General features: G+C 36.7%; 1 protein-coding gene across 1 annotated transcript in view; it reads right to left on the reverse strand.

Annotated features, from left to right (window-relative positions):
• The window catches only part of LOC115447848 (diacylglycerol kinase eta), a 58,937-nt gene that overhangs the window by 20,595 nt on the left and 17,210 nt on the right, over positions 1–21,132 (reverse strand). Inside the window, exons 2-7 of the mRNA XM_037444738.1 lie at positions 15,184–15,329; positions 13,339–13,537; positions 11,100–11,191; positions 2,729–2,934; positions 2,271–2,467; positions 403–548 (exon numbers count right to left, since the gene is read on the reverse strand). Coding sequence (XP_037300635.1) covers positions 403–548; positions 2,271–2,467; positions 2,729–2,934; positions 11,100–11,191; positions 13,339–13,537; positions 15,184–15,278 — 935 coding nt within the window. The 5' untranslated portion in view covers positions 15,279–15,329. The remainder of the gene's footprint in view (positions 1–402; positions 549–2,270; positions 2,468–2,728; positions 2,935–11,099; positions 11,192–13,338; positions 13,538–15,183; positions 15,330–21,132) is intronic.

Consider the following 21,132-nt stretch of genomic DNA (forward strand, 5'->3'; position numbering starts at 1 on the left):
TAAACTATAAAAGTCGCGACGTAATACAACTAGATCATATAGATCAGTGGTGGCAAACTTGGTAAGACCCAAGATCTACTTTTCACTGATGATACTCTGTGCGATCTACCAAGCTACATACATCTTGAAATCATAAATGAAACAACACAGTTCAGTACACAATTTATTATTATTTTGATTAAAAAATGATACAAGACGATGCGTGCAGCAGTTAGTGATTAGGTATGTTGCGCGATCTGTTCTACGTATTTATATTTTTGCCTTGCCACGATCGAGTGGACTTGTCGCGATCGACCAGTCGATCGCGATCGACCGGTTGGCCACCCCTGATATAGATAATGCATTATTTATTTTCCTGGTGAATATTTGGTATAAAAATCGCAACGTAATACAACTTGTCACCTGTCCAGCATCTTGGTGGAGGCACGTTCGTACCGCTCTATGAGCACCTGGAGGTTGGCGGCGTCGTCGCACGAGGCACCCCAGCCGAGCACCCGCGCCAGGTCGTTACCCGTGCCCAACGGCAGCACTGCTGTTTGAACTTGTTTCTAGGATAATCAATAATTATAATTTTATTGAAAAAAAAATGAAAAAAACATTTATTTAAAAATAAGAAAAGTACAAAAAAATTACCAGAGGTTCTCAAATTGGGCTGAGCCTGTGTCTTGAGAAACCAATTAATTAAATTGCATTAATTTGTTAAGCGCGAGTTAGAGAGCGTCATATTGTGTGTGTGTGTGTGTGTTTTGAACTATATGTTCAGTATGCTGTAAGGCTTTAAGGTTCAGAATAATATTCGTAAAAACTAACCAAATATCGACATCGTTATAATGGCATAAATGACGTTATGAAGTCACTCATATTGTTATTTGATGGTGTAAAGAAACTTTTTAATCCCTATGCACGAATAATCGGATTTTCTACTATACAAGTTGTTAATGAAATAACGTAAGACCTCACATAGCTCTCCTGTAATAGCTCAAACAATACGTACAATATAGATCCGACATTATAAAAAAGCGGGTTGCAGATGTATACCTTAGCTTAGTTAGTTTACTTTCTCGCAAAGCTGAGATGGTTTTTCAAGCTTTTATGCAGTTCGCTTACTATACAGAGTCATTTACACCAGTTTACAATGAGTTACTTGACCCGTAGAGGTAGAATGAAGAGTGTGGGTTTCGAACAAGAAAAAAATAACAAAAAGTAAATTTAATTTTTCACACCCTAATGTCACTACTTCTACTCTAAGAATTCATCGCAATGTCAATATCACACTTTCAGTCTGGGATACACTCACGCACCACATTTGCACTAAACTACAAAATTATAAAAAAATCATAAAAGTTATACTGGGATTATTGGTGAAAATAATTTGTAATTCATGAATGATTTTCGGCACATTAGCAGAGGTAAAGACAAAACGTGGCTTTATTTATTAAAGCTATATCAAAATGACCTTGTTTAAAATAAACTCTGTACTTTGTGTAATTCAATAAACGGCTCAACAGAAGATCACTGTCAGCATATTTCTAAGTTAGAGCCTTTTTTGTGACAAACATAGTTTTAAGTGTTTTTTTTTGTCTGTTTCGCCTTTTTTGTTTTGTTATGTGTATGTAACTTGTGTCTGTTGCAAAATAAATTTCTTTTCTTTCTTTCTAATTTTTTCAGCTCTGCGAACTAAATTAAAATAATTTTGTTTTTGGGCTGGTACCCATATAAGGTAGCCACGGATAGGACGTCCAGTCACGTTTATGATGCCGTTGACACTGTTTCCTATACATGAATATCTTGTAAATTACGAACCCAAACACCACACATACAAAACGCGACCTCAATCCGTTAATTGATTCATTCAATACTATTAATGATTGGCAATCTATCGGATTAAATTCCATTCAACCGTGTACATGATTGTAATAAATTCGAAAACACATCGGCCTATTTATAACAAAACTTTTTTTAAATTAATTGGCTCACGGCTTATTTTATGGTTGTATTTTTATTTCTATCTAATTGATATAAAGTTTCTAAGTGATGGACATTATGTGTGAGATATTTCTTCAACTTTAAATTATTTCACATATAAAAGGAATCGTTAATTTTATCTAAAAGCATAAGAAATATATATCGCCGTCGAAATAGTTTACGAATAATAATGATCAGTTCAAGTATTAATTGCTCATATACTATGAGCTATGTTGACATACTTGTCAACATCTCTGCCTATATCTGAAAAGGGAAAAAGCGTAATGTCAAGTGTTCAAACTCACATGCATTTCCAGCTTGTCGACCTCCTGCAGCACCCAGCCGACGGAGCCGTCTCCCGAGCACACCAGCACACGCAGCGGCGCGAAGTGCCTGAACAACCTCAAGCCAAGCCGTGGCCCCGCGCCGCTCAGCTCGAATACTTGAGCCGGGTTGAGCAGCTGCTTGAACCGGCGGAGGAACTTCACGCCTTGGTTGTCACCTAGTAGACAGTTATTTTTCTTATATAAAGAGGTTGGTTGTAAAAGTATTGTAAATATCATTGTCTGTCATATGAAGGAAAATAATCGCAACTTTTGTTTCGTGGTAGTCTACGTAGCTTGTGACCTCGGTAGGGGTCCGGATACAATCCTCAATAAAGGCGATTAAATTTTGAATTTCAACTGTTAAAAAAATGCACACGATTACGGAATTACCCTGTAACCCTTCAGAAATACAGGATTCAATTATATGTTAAGCTCACCAGATCTGCTATTGACGAAGACTATGAGCGGTGAGGCGTTCGGCGGTCGATCAGGCACCCACGCGTCATCAGGGCCTACTGAGTGCAGTCTGGTGGGAGGCACCACCGAGGCCCGCGCCGGCCCGAGCGAGCAGCTCGCCCGCCAGCTGGGCTTGCAAGCTGCGTGCACGCACTTACGACACCACACGCATCTGAAGTCTTGAAGCCTGTGGACAAGTTGAGTTTTACTAAAAAAAATTAACCTATCCCTATCATACAGCTTTAATTTTTTTTAGTCATAATCGTTAGGGTTGTAATTTCATCGAAATCTGTTCAGCCGTGTACGTTCTGCGCTAACAACTTACCAGTATGAATAAGTAATAAATCAATTAATAGATACACTCAATCCCGATCCACTTACAACAACTGGTTTTAAAATTTCGTATAAAGAAATCCATCGTTTATCGCAAAAATATAGTACCGATAAGCAGTGAGCACTTTTCAACGTTGGTGGCTTAAGTGCGATGAGATTCTAAAGCCTCGAATGGATCACAATCTGTCAGCGCATCGATTCATCTCTGGCGATCTCCGACTATCTCCGCGCGATATCTAGGCTATTTCCCGCGGGCTTTGTGGCCGCCGGATAGGGTTGCCAGTCTCGATTATACATCATCAGACATGCGACAAATAAGCTGACGGCGTTCCATTTTTGAAAACAAGCGGAATAATTCCACGAATCGTTTCTTTGATCGTGCTTCGTAGTGAGTATACTTTTAGGCACTTAAGTGTTTCGCATAGACCTTGTTTTATTTCTAAAATGATGACTAAAATAGTGATCATTTTTTAGAAATAAAACAAATTGACTAAAATAGTGATCAGTTCTTAGAAAGCACGTTTACATCGCTTAGATATACTTAGAATTTATATACTTGGAATTTAATTTTCCTCGATCCGAGAACCGTAAAGAGATAGGTACTTAATGTCGCACTCGGAGATAACACTTAACTTTAATGACCATTAGTATCTTTTTATAATTTGATTAAATTTCAGAGAGGTCAGTTAACTTAATTTTTAGTAAATTATACATTTTATTTGTATTTTTCTACACTCAGTAACGAAGCATTAGAGATTAACTTAGGTACACTTGATCGAAATAATTGAATTATAGAAATTTCTAATGATAATTTTATTAAGTTACGTGAAGTCTTGAGTGAGGCAAATAGTATTCTTTTAGCGAAGGTTAAATAGATTTGTTAAACAAAATAGAAAAACAAAAGGCCAAATATCAAATCACAAACCAATATGTAATATTATCAGTTACATTTTTTTCGAATTCTTATGTTAATAAATATTCTTTAAAAAAGTCTATGCAATCGTTTTTCTTTATTGGACAACCCTATTCAGTTGAGATAAGCGCTTTAGCTTTCGTTGCTTACACGCGGTTTATGGCGGTTATAATTTTTTTTCTATCTATCATTTTTATTGGTTTCTCATTAGTTTGGTATGTGGAAACAAAGAGTCATGTTATTATTTATTGAGACGTATTTGTATTCAATTTTATTTCAGTTATTAACGTTTTGTAGAGTTGGTATGTAATATATTTTTTAAAATATAGTAATAGAGATAGAGATTGTTAAATACCAATAATCTATATATTTTTATACAATACCTGACAGATGAGAGGTATTGCGTCGATTGACAGTCACATAAATTGCACCAGCAGTAATATTTTTTCTTTAAAAACATAATATAGCGATTTCTCCTTGTATAAGGTACTAACACATAGAAATTACATTCACAGTTTAGTTTTTTTTGGTCTCTATTTCAGTAACCAAGTCACTAGCCAACCAGCCTTCGATATGATTCCAGATCTTGGAATCATATCGAAGATCACATTCAATTACGAAATGTTTCCCTTTAATCACGCGACTGGACAAAACAACGGTTTTCTAACCTCCCGCAATATTCTAAACTAAAAATATACACATCTTAAAACAAATTTCTTTAAAAAGAATTAAAGCGACTTGGCTTACTTAAAAGCTTTCCAAACCGGAATGGTGCGAATGAAAAGATATTTTATTAAAACAAAGAGATTAATTGATACAATTTTATGCGTGACCGAACTTTGCCAGTTCCACGCGAATTGATTTCGAATTGTCTTGCTGTCAGAGTTGAGTCAGTTTATTAATGATTCGACTGCGGCTCCATTTGTTACCAAAGATAAAAAAGTTTAAGACCGTTCTTGGACATCATTTTTTTTATTACATTATTTTCTTTAACTGAATCTATACATACTACCTATATACAACAAATTCCAGTTTTCTGTCTGTCTGTATGTTATCGATTTTCTCAAAATCTACTGAACGAATTTTACCAAATTTGGTATGGAGATAATTTCGGACCCTGGGAAGTACAAGCTACTTTCTATGCCGGGAAAATTTATATCCAGACCTTTATCCCGGAAAACTGCATCACGCGGGTGAAGCCGCGAGCAAAAGCTAATAAAAGATAATTTTATGTCAAAATCTTTTATCGTTTTTTTTTATTATAGAGCACATGAAGATTGCATTACAATCCAAATCTTATGAGAGACGTTAAGTCTCTCGACGGCTGCTGGAATTACGCCCGATGGCTGATTTATAACAACTTAAGTCGCAATGTTATCCGATTCGAACCACTCACTTTTATATAGTGGTCGCTAAGCGAATGATCATTGTATATATACCATTGTATATATACATGGATGGCGATGTATGGCATGCAATAAAATAATTCGGTCATGCCCGTAATAATTGGAAATATAGTCAAACAAAATATACTTAATTCGGACATAAAACCCACCAAAAAAGTGGCGCCGCAATGTCTAAAGCTGGGCCTGTATGACACGTTACCTGTATATTATTGTTTTTCTTCGTAAATAATGACACGTTAATTAATAAAGGTTCACCATCCCCGATATACAAGCACTTGTACTTTATTTGTAAATTATGAATTAATTTTTTTTTCTTTTTATCATATTTCGTGTATTTATTTTGGTAAATATTATAATTTGTACATATATAAGGTAGTGTAGGCGGTTATTTTTATTAAAAAAAACATTTAATTAAAAGTGTGTTCTATCGACCTGTTTCAGTTGGAAAGTCGATTGTGTTACACCCTGTATAGTGCTCTATGCATATATGTACAAATATAGGTACATATTACATTTTTCCAAGGTAAAAAATTTCTTTATGAATACTATGACTATAAGTTATAATAAAAATATACGATGAGCGATAATCTAGGACAAAATACATTAACTTAGTCCTACAGGAACTGCCTCTATTATGGGCAACTAATTTACATTTATAGTGTACTGATAAGTATACCCTAACCTATTATTAAATTTGGCATACAGAAGCTTATACTGAATTTAAAAACAGCACTATAAAAACAATTGCGTTCAAGGTAAGCCGTTCCGAACGATAGGGTCAGCTCTCAATATGTAAACGACAATTTCGGCTTGTCGAACAAAACTCGAGTGGACGAAGGGTCTGCCGAACCTTGGATTATAAATATATTGAATGTTACATGATCATTTACTCGAGTTTTTTAGTATTCTGAATGTGGTTTTATGTTTAGTTATTGCTGCCGGCTTGGCAAAAAGGCCGAATATGCACTTTTCTGAAGTAAAAATTACATAATTCATGCAATCCTTTATTTATTTAAAGGTGTACCAATAGTATACATATTGATACATACTATTATACACAAACAAAGCCATAAGGTATTGTGGTTGAGATATGCCAATAACAGGTACAGCATTTATTAATTATATAACGTGTTGTGTGAACAGTAAACATGTAATAACAAAGTAAAATAAACAATAAAAAAATCTGTGGATTCCGTGTTTACTTTTAACAAACATCCACACGTAGTTACAAACTTACACACTTATAATATTAGCTGAAAGTAGGATTCATTCTTTTGGTCTCAAGTTTTAGAGTTCAATATAAATTATTTCCTTATTAAATGTTTCATCATAATTCACGGCTATATTAACTGCATACCCGCATTTCATACTAGTGCACAAAATTACATTCGTATACACGTTTGTAGGAAGCTATCTACAGTTGAGTTGAGCGGCACAATTGTATTGTCTATTCACCAAGCTTAGTCTACAATGTATGTTTGTATTTACTGTACTGTTGTTGAACTAGGTGTTGCTCTCGGCTTCACCCGCGTGTATCATCGATATATAAGTTTCACTGTGTACTTGCTCGGTTTAAAAGTAAGTAATAAAGTTAAACAGGAATGAAATTTATACATCTTTAATGCACGATGGTGGCTATATTATTCATAATAGGTACTTTTCTAAAGCTAATAGCTAGGTTATCAAAATATGAAAATTCTAATAAATAATAATAAATTGTAAGATTTTCTTTGTAGTATTATAATAACTTACAACGGAGAGCACAGTAAATTTTCCAAGGAAAGCCGAAACCTACTAATTATGTATAGCAATTTATAGTACCTATATATCAGTTAGCAAAGGTAGCCCGAAACGATTCGTATTATAGACGCTTCGCCATTATCTACCGAACTTTAATTGCTTTTGTATTTAGTTCGCAGCCGCTAACCTCAATTTCAATTCGAACGAACATTGCTGACCGCAAAATTTTATTGCCAAACCGCAAAGCATCCATTTATCAATAATCACATTTAAAATTCAATTAATAAAACCCAAGTCAACCCTCGAATAGCCACGGACAGGCCTTACGGGCACACGTTTCAAGAATAACACATATCGACGCTAAAATTGGAGATGGAAAGGTCATAATCCAATTTCAAAACGTTGCCGCCAATTCAAACCGAATAGAATCCACAATTGTGTTCTGAAATAGGAGCGATCTATCGCAAATGTGTTCGGTTCGGTCGAGCGGCTGCATCTGGAACGGGGTCGGACACGTGACGCGCTGGAGGGTTGACTCGATTTATTTGCGAATGACAGCGGGCTTTCTTTTAAAAGCCGGTCGCCAGGCTTTGCTTCTAAGTGGCTATTGCAACTCGTGGAACTGATGACCGTGACCTATCGATATCATTTGCTTTTATATTTACTCGGCACGTGGTTTTAGAATTCGTTTCTACGTTTCATTTCCATGCAATTTATTGTAAATAAATTAATAAACTTTGAAATTCGACACTATGCTTCGTAACCACATTGACAAAAACGTCATTCAGCATACTGAATAAACCGAACAAATATAGAAATTAGTTTTAAAAGAACTTACGAGGACTCTTGAATAAAAGAGACTTAGATACCTGATAGTAAAATTCAACCAGAATTATATCAAACCCATGAGAATCAAGTCAAAAATAATTAAAATGATTCTTCATTTTACAAGAAGCTAATTAAATGCTGAAGGAATACATTTAATTAATACTATGATCGTAAGCCGCTTTTGAATCGAAGAAAATGTAAATATCCCTTGAATCAGTGCGGCGACACGCAGCTAGACGTCAGATAGCGGATCCCGAAGCGACAGACTCGGGATAATCCTACAGACCGGGCGAAGATATCCTATGTATATTATTAAAATCTAAATTTCTAAGTGATACATATTATGTGAATAGAGAAAGACTTGTATATTTATAGGGCAGCTAAGGGCTTTTTCACAATGTTTAAGTGAGTTGCCTGCCTTATGACGTATTAGACGGTTAATGTAGGCAATACATTTTTCGTCATTATTGTTTGGAAATATAAGCTTAATAATAATAATTTTGGTCGTCTTATTCCATGTGGTTCACGAGTAGTATACTTAGTCTGGCCATAAATACTGTTACACTTAATTATAAAAAAATATTACATTTGAATTTCGAATCTGTCATTTTTATACGATTGTTCATTGTGTTTTCTCATTTTGGCGCCAATACATTGTAAAATATTTTGCGATATTAAAATGGTGTGGGGTGATAAAGAGAACCGAATCGCTGTGATAGCATTACACAAAGTAGGTATGGAGCCAAATGCAATTTTAAAACTCTCCATACACTTGGTATTAGTAAAATGTTTGTGTACCGGGCTATTAATAGGTACAATGAGACCTCCTCTGTTTGTGACAGAAAAAGATCTGGCCGTCCACGTAGTGTTCGTACGAAAAAGGTGGTCAAAGCAGTAAGGGAAAGAATTCGAAGAAATCCTGTCCGAAAGCAAAAGATTTTATCTCGGGAAATGAAGATAGCACCTAGAACCATGTCGCGTATTTTAAAAGATGACTTAGGACTTGCAGCCTATAAGAGACGCACTGGCCATTTCTTAACTGATAATTTAAAGAAGAATAGGGTGGTAAAATCGAAACAACTACTGAAGCGGTACGCAAAGGGAGGTCACAGAAAAATTTTGTTTACGGATGAGAAAATTTTTACAATTGAGCAACATTTTAACAAACAAAATGACCGTATTTATGCTCAAAGCTCTAAGGAAGCTTCCCAATTAGTCGACAGAGTGCAACGTGGACATTATCCGACTTCAGTGATGGTTTGGTGGGGTGTTAGCTATGAAGGAGTGACTGAGCCATATTTTTGTGAAAAAGGTATCAAAACATCGGCACAAGTGTATCAAGATACCATTCTTGAGAAGGTAGTTAAGCCCCTTAACATCACCATGTTCAATAACCAAGTATGGTCCTTCCAGCAAGACTCGGCGCCGGGTCATAAAGCTCGGTCCACGCAGTCTTGGTTGGAATCGAACGTTTCGGACTTCATCAGAGCTGAAGACTGGCCGTCGTCTAGTCCCGATCTTAATCCGCTGGATTATGATTTGTGGTCAGTTTTAGAGAGTACAGCTTGCTCTAAACGCCATGATAATTTGGAGTCCCTAAAACAATCTATACGATTGGCAGTGAAGAATTTTCCCATGGAAAGAGTGCGTGCTTCTATTGATAACTGGCCTCATCGTTTAAAGGACTGTATTGCAGCCAATGGAGACCACTTCGAATAAGCTTTTTATATTTTTAATTGTTTTATATTTATGTATTAAACTGACACACTGTAAAAGTAATAAATGTTATTTGCAGTTAACAATTTTCTTTTTTCTTTATTACAATATTTATGGCAAGACTAGGTATATTCGGACCGACCGAGGCCCTGGTGAGAGTCGCCGGAGACCGATGGATGAGGGCGACCCAGAACCGGTCCCTATGGCGTTCTATGGGGGAGGCCTATGTCCAGCAGTGGACGATTCCCGGCTGAAATGATGATGATGATATATTCAGACATCGTGGAACAGCCCTTAAATGGACCTTAGTTCTAAACGATTTTGCTAATTCAATTGTACTGCTGTACTCTATGGTTATATAACCTTTACTATTTCAATTCAAATAGTTGTATATGTTAAACGTTTCGCAGGTCTATCCGAGTATAATTTTAAAAGGATACCGATGACAATATTCGTCTCTAAACACACAAATATTTTACCATGAAAAAAATTACCAATATTAAAATTATCCAAAACAAAATAATAATTGATGCCGGTATTTCTTTACCACGAATAAATTAGTTCAGAAAACATATTTGGAGCCATAAGATATGGCTTCATGCCAACTAAAATGGCATTTCCAATATCGAGAAACTTTTTGCCATTAGCTAATAAAAATAAATTTGTGTTATTATAGAAAGTATGTCATACTTCCTATCTGTTTTACTTTACAGCAACAAAATTACTTGAATAAACTGAAAATGATCGAGCAGGTCCGTTTGATTGAAGAAATTGACAAAAAAGCGACGAGATCCTTGATAATGAAATTTGCTTTAGATTAAAATAAGTAATTTTTTACCTCAATAATATTTTGCTACACACAATAACATGACATTTTCTCAAAGCAATAATTCAATGCGATGTAGTAATAATTACTATACTAAAGCAAAATATACTTACTACAAACAAGCGCGTAGTATAATTAATTATCGTCACGCGTTACGCGTCAATGCTTCGCCGAAACCTGTGTTACATGCGTTCTCAATAACGAGCGTCGTAGCTTTTATTATGTACGTCGTAGCACGTAACATCGATCGTAGCCCTAATCGCACTCACGGCGTAGCCTGTGCGTAGCGTCGTTAGTACTTACATGTCACGTAGCTCGTAGTCGAGCGTAGCGGCTTAGTAATGCAAACTTTAAATAAATAACGAGTTCATCTTTCAGTGTTACATATTTCACATTTACTGTTTATTACGTACGTGTTTTAGTCGCAATACCAATTTTACAATTATAAAATTAGAATATTATAAAAATATAACAAAGGCTGAACTTTTACGACTTATGAAGCAAATCCAGTTTAAGTTGTTATACTAAACAACATACTTTCATTAATTACTTTCGGCACATAATATTTGTACTTTAAACTGTGTATATACCTTAGAACGGATCCGCAGGTTTTGTCGCAAACGTCGCATTTGGCGGCCACCGGCAGGTTGCCCTCTAACCACTGATGTGGCATTATTATGTTCTGAAACAATACATTAGGCTTGATTACGTTTGATGTTCGAAGCGGCTTCGGGAATGCTAAAATAAGAGTTATTGTGTGACCTATTTCTGTGAAGCAGTGTGAATATTTTGGTATTTATTAAAATTTCTGTATTATTGGACGTATGATTGCAGCCTACCGCAAATCAATTAGACCGAGTAATGCCAAAATGTACCAAGTATTTTTAAACATAATTTATGGATTGTTATTATGATATGTCGAAATAGGACATGTTATATTTGTACGCCAAACTTCACGAAAATTCCTTCAGCGGTTTCTGCGTTTACTTTTCACAAACATTCACAACTCCAAATATCGCTACAAACTATCACATTTATATTAGTTAGATAAGACAATAACAGTTAGTTAATAAAGTACTTTTAAAAATCCATCACGATCAAAATCCCCATAAATATTCTGAGCGATTTAATTATTCATTCAGGGAAGGGAGAAAAAATTTGTTTTGTTTGAAATCCTATTGTCTCGTCGGAAATACGTTTTCTTTAATTAATTTCACTGAAGGACAATTTTAGTTCTTTTGATCTTTTATTATTGAAGTCTTAGGTAATTAGATTTGGATACGACGAGAATTTTACTACTTGTTGTATTAGCAGTGTATTGTTTATGGGAGTCCAAGATTTGATGCCTGTGTAACTATTGGACATAATAAGACTTAACATTTAACCCAGGATTGCGAGCGCTGTGGAATATCAAACAATACTTTGTAATTCAAGGTGTTGGATGGTGTTTCTACTGTTTATGGGCGGTCGTATCGCTTACCATCAGGCGAACGGCAAGCTCGTCTCGTCAATCAAAGTAATAAAAAAATCACTACATGGTGTATTACATAGTTGTGTATTGGGGTCCAAGATTTGATTTCAGACGGGGCATGCGATATGTTAGAAGCGCAGCTTCGACTGATCTGATGAATGACATGGATTTGAAATTATTACCGATAAGGTTCGTGCTTTATCAATAACTATTAGGTTTACTCGTGGCAGCTTTGCCTAGACATGGGTTTGGGCATCGGAAACCATTTTGCGATCATAAAAACATTGTCATTTTGTGCTAACAAAACCTAGCCAATAATTGCGCTACCTTTATTGTTTTTTTTTGAAACGGTCAAGGCAAACTCACTCTGTACCCGACGGTAATCGGAGTAGGATACAGATAAAATGTCGACTGACGAGAGACGACTACACCTTGACAGTCAACACAAATGCCGGCCTGTTTGTTAGAAGAATGGTATGATTCAAACTCTTTAAGCTAAAGGATTTTATACGATCTTACAGTCCACGCCAAATTCAAAACCTAGTTATCCAGGTTCGACCCAATCGTTTTATACATTTATTACCCTCTATAACAGGGCACTCCAAATGCAATTCATTTGATTACAATACAAATTAAAGCGCTAGTGCCGTCCCGGTTTTGTGTCCCGCGGGAACGACTCCCGGGATGCGTGACGCGGGGCGCGGGACACAGGTGCTTACTTTTAACGACCTATAATGGCGACCGAATGGTTGTCAGACGCTCGCACTTAGAGTCCAAATTGATTGTACCCATTATGTTTTGCTCGGGTGACTCAAATGCGTTTTTTGGGGTAGATAAGGGATTTTTTACGGAATAAAAATACCTGATGGTAAGTGTTGCGCGGTCGATAAAACGTGTCGAACAACGAAGGTGGTTATATGCCTCGATTGTGGTGGAAAATATACAGATCTGATTTATTAAATGTACTTTCTTAGATCTCAGACATCATTGTGTACTAAGTTAAAGGATATTACAGCTGTAGTGTATACATAATAACTGGGCATTATGCGACGTAACATTTGAGGTGTCAGAGAACCAATGTTAAGCGTTACTATGTACATCTCGTTATTCAAATATCTGCTGACATTGTTATTCCGTAGAAGCTGCACTTAATTCTACTAAGGGTCGATTTTAAATGTCACATAAAAGTTGTTTATTAAATAAATGCTTACTGACAAAATAGAGTTGCCGAACATTTACCATCATCTATAAAATTGCAATTTAATAATCTATAAAATTGTAATTTAACAATCCATAAAACTGCAATTTAATTATTATGTATTTTATCTTTTATAATTAAATATCAGCATTCAACATACCCCATCAGGATCCTCGACGAGATGCGGCCCGAGAGACGCGAGTGTGCTCCATTTGCAAGACGGCGGCGCGCGCGAGGCGCAACGCTTGTGCGCTTTGAACTTGCACAACTCGCAGGCAAGCGCGTGTGCCGTACCCAGAGCGCCCAGCGGCTCGCGGCACACGTTGCAGAACGTGGGCCGAGCGTGGGTCGCCGCGTACCTGTGGGACAAGTTCAAATTAATACACTCGTAATATTTTGGTTGGTAAATATTTGAGAGTGCTTTGGGCATGTGGAAACGGTTGATTGCAATTGATTGATAAAACAATAAGTATGGCGGGAAGAGTTGGTAAAGATTAGGTTCGATCACACTGAAACTATGACGAAATTAACATTAGTTGTTACGGAATCACTCTACGAATATCATGAAAATAAATCATATTATAATGAAGTTAGTCATAAGTGTGTGGATATTAATGGAATAATACTGGTGACTGATTGTCAACATGAGAATAATTACAATAATAATAGCATGTGACAGCAGAACCGATAAATTTGCCCAAGCTCATAGGAGCCCAGTTTATCATCCGGAGAGAAGCAAATGAGATAAACTATTATCTATTTTTTATGAAACGGAATATCACATAAATAGCTGGCGAATTTAGGAACGGAAATCAGTGCCTCCTACTTCACATCTAAAATATATATTCACCATACCAGCACGACGGTAAACATAAAAATTCCATATGGAAAGGTAGAATAAAACGTCTCGGCAAATCCACCCTTATTAAACTAACGCCTACATGTATTCAAAGCGTCTCGCTCGCAGCATAAAGAAAAATCACATTGCTCCAAACGTAATATCTCAACGGGGGATCATAATCGCTTTGTTCAGAGCCTTCTGTATGGCGGAGAGGAAAAATCTCAACGTTTCCCGCTTCAATCCAATAAAAATGTCTTAATTTCATTCGGCTCTCGACGCCTTAGTGTCCCATTGTTAGGTTTGCCGACGACTGGCCTACAAACCGGAATGACGCAAGAAAGGGAAATAAACACTCGTCCCCGTGTCAAGTGGCCTGCGGGCCTTCGACGGCAGTGTATATGGGCTTTTTCTTTTTTTAGTTTTTAACAATCGCCAGTATTATTACGGCATGATTTGTTGTATCTTGATTCTGCTTCCATAGACGAGTATAAATATTGAGAGGGTTTCTACTATAATAGGTTATTTTTGTGAACGTGGGGATTTTCTAAAATTGCACCAGAATTACAAATACTTTTAATTAATTTTATTTTGATTTGAGAAACACAGATTGCTTTCGATATGGCAATATGCTCCATACTCATCTTAAAATCATGAATAGGAAATAAATTCCGCAAATATGAGTATTTTAGTAGCATATATCTGCCTACCCCTTATGAAAAGCAGAGATATGCTTACGTTCGTACCTAGTTTAAATGGTCGTCGCGATACTCGCGGTAATTGAGTCGATAAATTAATTCCACTTAATTAATTGAATGTGTGCTTAGATTGCTTACGCTTGAAGGCTAATTTACCAAGGTTGCCAGAATTCTAAACTTTGATAGACGGCCCGGGATAAAAGTAAGCGGGCTAAGGTTTCACATGAGATACTTTGTATTTCAAGTCTTTCTAATCTCTCGACTTAGCGGAGAGCCTTACGAGGTGATATCAAAATTTCGTTTATAACGCCTAATTTCATTTACGTAGCATCCCTTTTAACAAGTGAAAGTAATTCTTTCTTATATATTTAATGAATTAAATGAGAAAGAATGTGAAAATGTTTAACAGTTTGTTAAAAGAAACCCACAAAAGTTGTCGAAAGATGGAAACCGATGGCGTCAGACTCACCAGTGATGGTCGCCCGAAGAAAGCCTGGCGACCAGGTCGGCGACGTCGGCCCCGCGGTGCAGAGCGCCGCGCAGCGCCCCCGCCCACGACTCCATCTCGCCGCGGCTCTCCGCGCACAGCACCAGGCACCGACTCGCTGTTATCACCTGAAATATTAATAAATTTATTACCGTTTCGAAGAATATATAATAATAATATAATAGCAGCCCTGTATTATATACTGTCCCACTGCTGAGCACGAGCCTTCTCTACTACTGAGAGGGATTTGGTCATAGTCCACCACGCCGGCCTCGTGCGGATTGGAAGACTTCACACACCTTCAAAATTCCTATAGAGAATTTTTCAGGTATGCAGGTTTCCTCACGATGTTTTCTTTCACCGTTAAAGCAAGCAATAATTCACAAAGACTACACACATAATCTTAGAAAAGTCAGAGGTGTGTGCCCTTGGGATTTGAACCTGCGGACATTCGTCTCGGCAGTCCGTTCCAAACCCAACTAGGCTATCGCCGCTTTTATTTCCTAAGAATATAATTACATTGAGAGAAAAATGGAAGTAAGTTTATTGTTGGAACAAAGATGAAAAATTAAAAACACAAAATCCTACATAACATAAACAATTCTTGCACTAACAATGGGCCTCCCATTCAACTATATACTGCAATACCACCTATGTAATACTGCAGCGCTGGTATTCAATGAGATATTACCCGTGCTGATAATCGGCAGCAAAATAATTTATTTGAATATTAAATGCTTTTGGTGTTTAAAAAAGTAGTTTTCGACAGTTATCAAATAATGTTTAATCTTCTTGGATTTATTCCCCAACTTTCTACTACATTTCAGTCGTGTCAACCACCATCGTTTTGTCAGTTTCATCTCTCGGTTGAGACCCAGACTATAAAACCCTGCAGCGAATACAGGCTTAAACAGAAACAGAACTTCTCAAACCGGCCACAAACTAAATCACATAAAACTAAATCCGCAAATCTGAGGCGATTCCGCATTGGCTGCACTCAAACACTCTCCGGAGGCAACCTCGAGATTAATGGATTTTCTATAGATAAAATGCACCAGGTGTTTGAGTTAACCCTTCAGTACAACTCAGAACCAATAAGTCGAGGCTGGAAGGGAATTTAAAACTAAAAGTTCACTGAGTTTGTAGCGCAATATCTTGCTTATTAATATTTCATTTGTTACGTAGTATGTAGTCCAAATGTCAAACAACAAATGTTCCCTCTCTCAATGGTTGTTAGATTTATGTCGGCCGCATTATTACAGGCCCAGGAGCTGATCTCGAAATGCGACTCTTCATAACGTACCACTTTACGACGATTTCCCCATTTATTTTATTTCCGCTATCCAATCTATAAGTTTACACGTGTATCTAATTAAAATTACAAACCTATATACCTATATTTTCAAAATCAGAAATAATGACGAGCAATGAGATCGTGATACCCCCCTCGTCAATGCACGGATGGACAAATTGATTGGTCCGTAATATTAATTATGAGCACAAAGAGATGCCGCGCGTGGGACAAACTGGATAAATTTCTGTGCATACAATTTTCATTGAATACGCTTCAGTAAAATTTATTTATTTTGAACATCGAGCCGAACACAGAGAGCGAATGTTAAAATGTTATTGTCGTTTGTTATTGTTTAGTTTTTATGTAAATTCAGACTACTGCCAACCGCACGTAAACAAAATCAAATAGACGTGTGTATATAAAAGTCCGAGTAGATGGACTAAATGGGTCATCGCGAGGCTTTCATCGGTGGTTCCGCGTAGATATACGGCCGGTAGAATCAACTTACATCGCGGAACAGAATCTTAAAACAATTTCATCGATAGATTCCGAACCGATGCGGATATCAAAGCAATTTCACGAAAAGATAGTTTACCTTTAAGGATATAGCGACTTATGTGTAAGATTTTAGTATCTCGTATATAAAACGGGTGATTACAAAACATTCCTTTGATGTAACACATTATTAAAACACGAGTACTCAAATATTAGCACTTCCACATCGTTGTTAGGCATTAAAGAAGATTAAAGAGATCCATGGCGGTATTTTAACGTGTTATTTATTATGATTATAAATATTTTTGGATAGTAATAAATATATGCATGAGCAGGTAGGTATGTAAATGATAAATAATTAAATAAATAGCACCGTTCAAGATGTCCAGACGGAGAAATGGCACTTTTTTAGGCATCTAACAAAGTACATGTCATGAAACGCAATAGCAAAACTGATATTTTACCTGTGATTTTAAAACGCATTAGTACCACCAGATTGTTTTTACGAGACTATTCCGCCTTCACACGAACTAATGCAACCTGTACCATAATCCCAATTTTTTATTTTCAATATACAATGTAGCCTCACCACTCTTCGAAGAAGCGTCAAGAAAGCAATTCATTCACTAATCAAAAACTTAGAAATAAATTTGATTTGGACTTAAAAACTGGGCTCAGATGCGCCCAAAAAACTTCTAATATCTAATCCACTTTAAAGGACAAACCACCTTATTTCCCTAATACATTAGGTATGAAATTTCCATGTCCCCAATTGGCTAAAAGCGTGAAGGCGCGGCTCAACGGCTTTTATTTCACGCTGCGGATAATTTCCTCCTGACATTACGTACTAATGAATACTAATGTTGCTTTTAGAGCCGCGCCTGTCTGTGCTTCCGTTGTACTTTGAAGAACATATGATGAAAAGGTTATGTTTCCTCATGCATCTTCTTAGGCCAATTGGCTATTCCAAATCATGAGGTATTTATGTATTACGAGTATAATGTATATTCTAAAAATATATATATATAAACCGTATGTTAGGTAATTCGAAGGACCTGTTTATTGAGGGTATTCCGTGTTCGATTCTCGTCCCAAATGTGTATAAAAATAGACATTATTTTTTACGGGAATTTTAGTACGTAGATATTTTTAGGTTCTCAATAGAATGTAGACTGACGAGAGATGATTACACTTGGACAATCGACACAATTATGCCTGTTGGAATAGGATATACACAGACTGATCCCGGAACGCGACACACGGGTTTTAACACGAGCAAAATATAATTATTATATAATATGAATTTGTTTGGACATTATGTCCTCTTTGGAGACAAAGTACAAATGTGTGTAGGCGCTAAAACATCAGTGATTGTTCTTAACGACCATAAATGCTTCTAACACTATAATATAGTAACCCTTAGCCGCTATATTTATTCATAAATCAGGATTACTGTACGGGTTATTACAAAGGATATGGGACTATAAATGATTTTTCGACCCTCTATTAATGAGGTACGAATATTATTCGACCTTGGCGTCATGAGCGGGCCTTAATGACGGTACGGCCTTGAAGGCATTAAGTACTTAATAAGTAAGTACCCTTACGCTTGTATTCTGAATGTAAGCAATATATAACGGATTGTATTTAAAGAAGTCTACAAACAAGCAAATCGGTCGCTCGATTGCGAGATTTTACCACCACCTGTGGCTGCTCTTAAATATCCCCAAAATGTAATAAAGGGCAAGTCATATCGAAAACAAACCGCACCTCAAGCAAATTACAGGAACACGAGACTGATGTTATGCGTTTAAACAAGGGATGAATATTCGATTTTAGAATACGCATATTCTATAATTCAAATAATATATAACTGGCAACATAAAAAAAATACGTCCAACCTTCATCCAACTCATAGATTATAATTTGCAAGTTAAATTCTATCTGCATAGCGAATGTTATCGACAATTTGAACGAATGTCTAGCGAACTGTCAAATCTAGTTAGCGATAAACGAGCGAAATTGGCATATACAGACGAAATGCTACGTCAAAATTATTGAATTTATTTTTTATTCTTGCCGTTTGAGTCTTGCTGTAGATAATTAAGTGAATGTCTGACTGGATTCCGAATTAACTTGACACAGTGCTAGCTTAATCAAAGCATTATTGATAATGCTTTAATTTTCAGAAAAGACTGCTTTTCTATTTAGCTGTCAAGTGAATATTGTCAAAGAGAGTGATAGATAAAGCGAACGTGCGGTCAATATTTTTTTTTTGTAATTTCTAAATGCTCTTACAAAAAAAAAGTACTGGCTAAATTTGCTATCTCATTTTCTTCAGAATGTTCAGTGATGTCAATATTCAGAACCCCCTAAAGGTACATAGATTTACTAACAATTTGATTTCCATTTATGAAAACAATTATTTTTGGAATAATTTATTATATCCCATACCGATATGACGTGATAATATTATTTAATACATTATTGTAATGCAAAAGAAGTCAACACTCAGCGTGCATTTATTTTACTATTAAAACATTTAAAACCGATGTAACGCCACTTTCAAACTGATGAATCACTGTGAGTGTTCATAAATAATGAAATAAAACGACGTATAAGAGAAGTTCTCACGAAAGTTACTAAAGTTGCTGCAGAGTTGCACTCACGTTCGTTTTGGGGTGTGTTTACACTGACGCTGGACTGGGGCGCAGCGAGCACGAGACGTATAAAAATAGATTGCTTCGAATGTTTAAATTCTACACCTGATCCGATCTCTTTCAGTGGAAACAATAGACTTTTTCATTACTTCGATTGTTTCCTCATCCTGTTAGGGATAGCTGAATTCCAACTTTAAAATATGGTTTACATGAGAGTTTCTATAGAGGCTAGATATAATACAAAACTTTCATATTAAAAATCGAGTTATGTGAGTATTGGTTTTATATATTCACAATGGTTAATTGAGACACCGAAAAAAACGCATACTGCATCTAATAAACGAGATTTTTTCATATTGTTGCATCTGATTTGCGAGAAACTTATTTTGTGTACATCAGGCTTTAGTTGGTACGAATGTGTTGCTGCTGTGAGTTGAAACTTCCCATGTTATCTATTAGCTTATTACTTTGCATAATATGTTAAGCATTTTGTAGCATTAAACATTGACTGCCACGGTGGCTTAGTTGTGTTACGGTACGACTTCAGTGATGAAGTCTCGGATTGAATCGCCGGGTAAGGCGAAGTAATATTGGGATTTTTTACTTGGTCGGAAGTCTGGAATTTCTGCCCGTTATGGCTAATATCAGCCCGGAGTCTGGAATTTATGCCCAATATGGCTTTAGGCTTGCCCGGTGCCCCTATCACATTGCATGCAACACCAGACTTTCTTGCCCGTTCTTCTCTGGTGAAAACTGCTTTCCGAACTGGTGGTAGAGTTAATATTGACGGAATCTAAATAATGTATAACATTTTACTGATTCAAATAAATCATTTCATTTCATATGGGACGGAATACGTACCGCGGAAAGTGGATGCACCAGTTGCGCCTCTGCCTAACCTTTCGAGGATTAGTGGCGTAAATGTGTGAGTGTGTGTTTTGTACCATTAAGGTTAGCGATAGACTAAGGTCGGTACTACAATACTCAAAGGATATATAAGTCACGTGACTTTTCTTATAGTTGACTCCAGTACCGGATCGCGCTGGGACGGTTCCGAGCAGCTATCTTAGTGCAACAAGATACCCCGGGGCCGTCCCGTATGCGCCGAAGAAGGCCACCGCGGGTTTTGGTTTGGTATGCCGGTGTAGGGTATACAGGGTTTAGGGACTCGGTCCAATACTCACTCGGATGATGTTATACTCCCGAGTGTCGACATTGTTCCGTAAGACCGGTGAAACCAGCATAACCATTCCACTGACCCTCCAAGTGGTGGTAGCGATAACGCGTTTTTACCCGCGAAAAAAAAGGGTGACATGTTTCAAAAGGTAACCAGAGGAAAAAAAATTGCCTTAGCAAACATATCGCGGCCAATTTAACATAAAACAAAAACTAAAACAAACGTAAATGAACCTAAAAGGGAAGCCAGTAGGAATCGGGTTGCATGGACGCTTTACCACTGGTTGACTCGTTTGCGCCTGTTCA

This window comes from Manduca sexta, chromosome 28 (assembly GCF_014839805.1).
Source record: "Manduca sexta isolate Smith_Timp_Sample1 chromosome 28, JHU_Msex_v1.0, whole genome shotgun sequence".
NCBI classification, from domain to species: Eukaryota; Metazoa; Arthropoda; class Insecta; order Lepidoptera; family Sphingidae; genus Manduca; species Manduca sexta.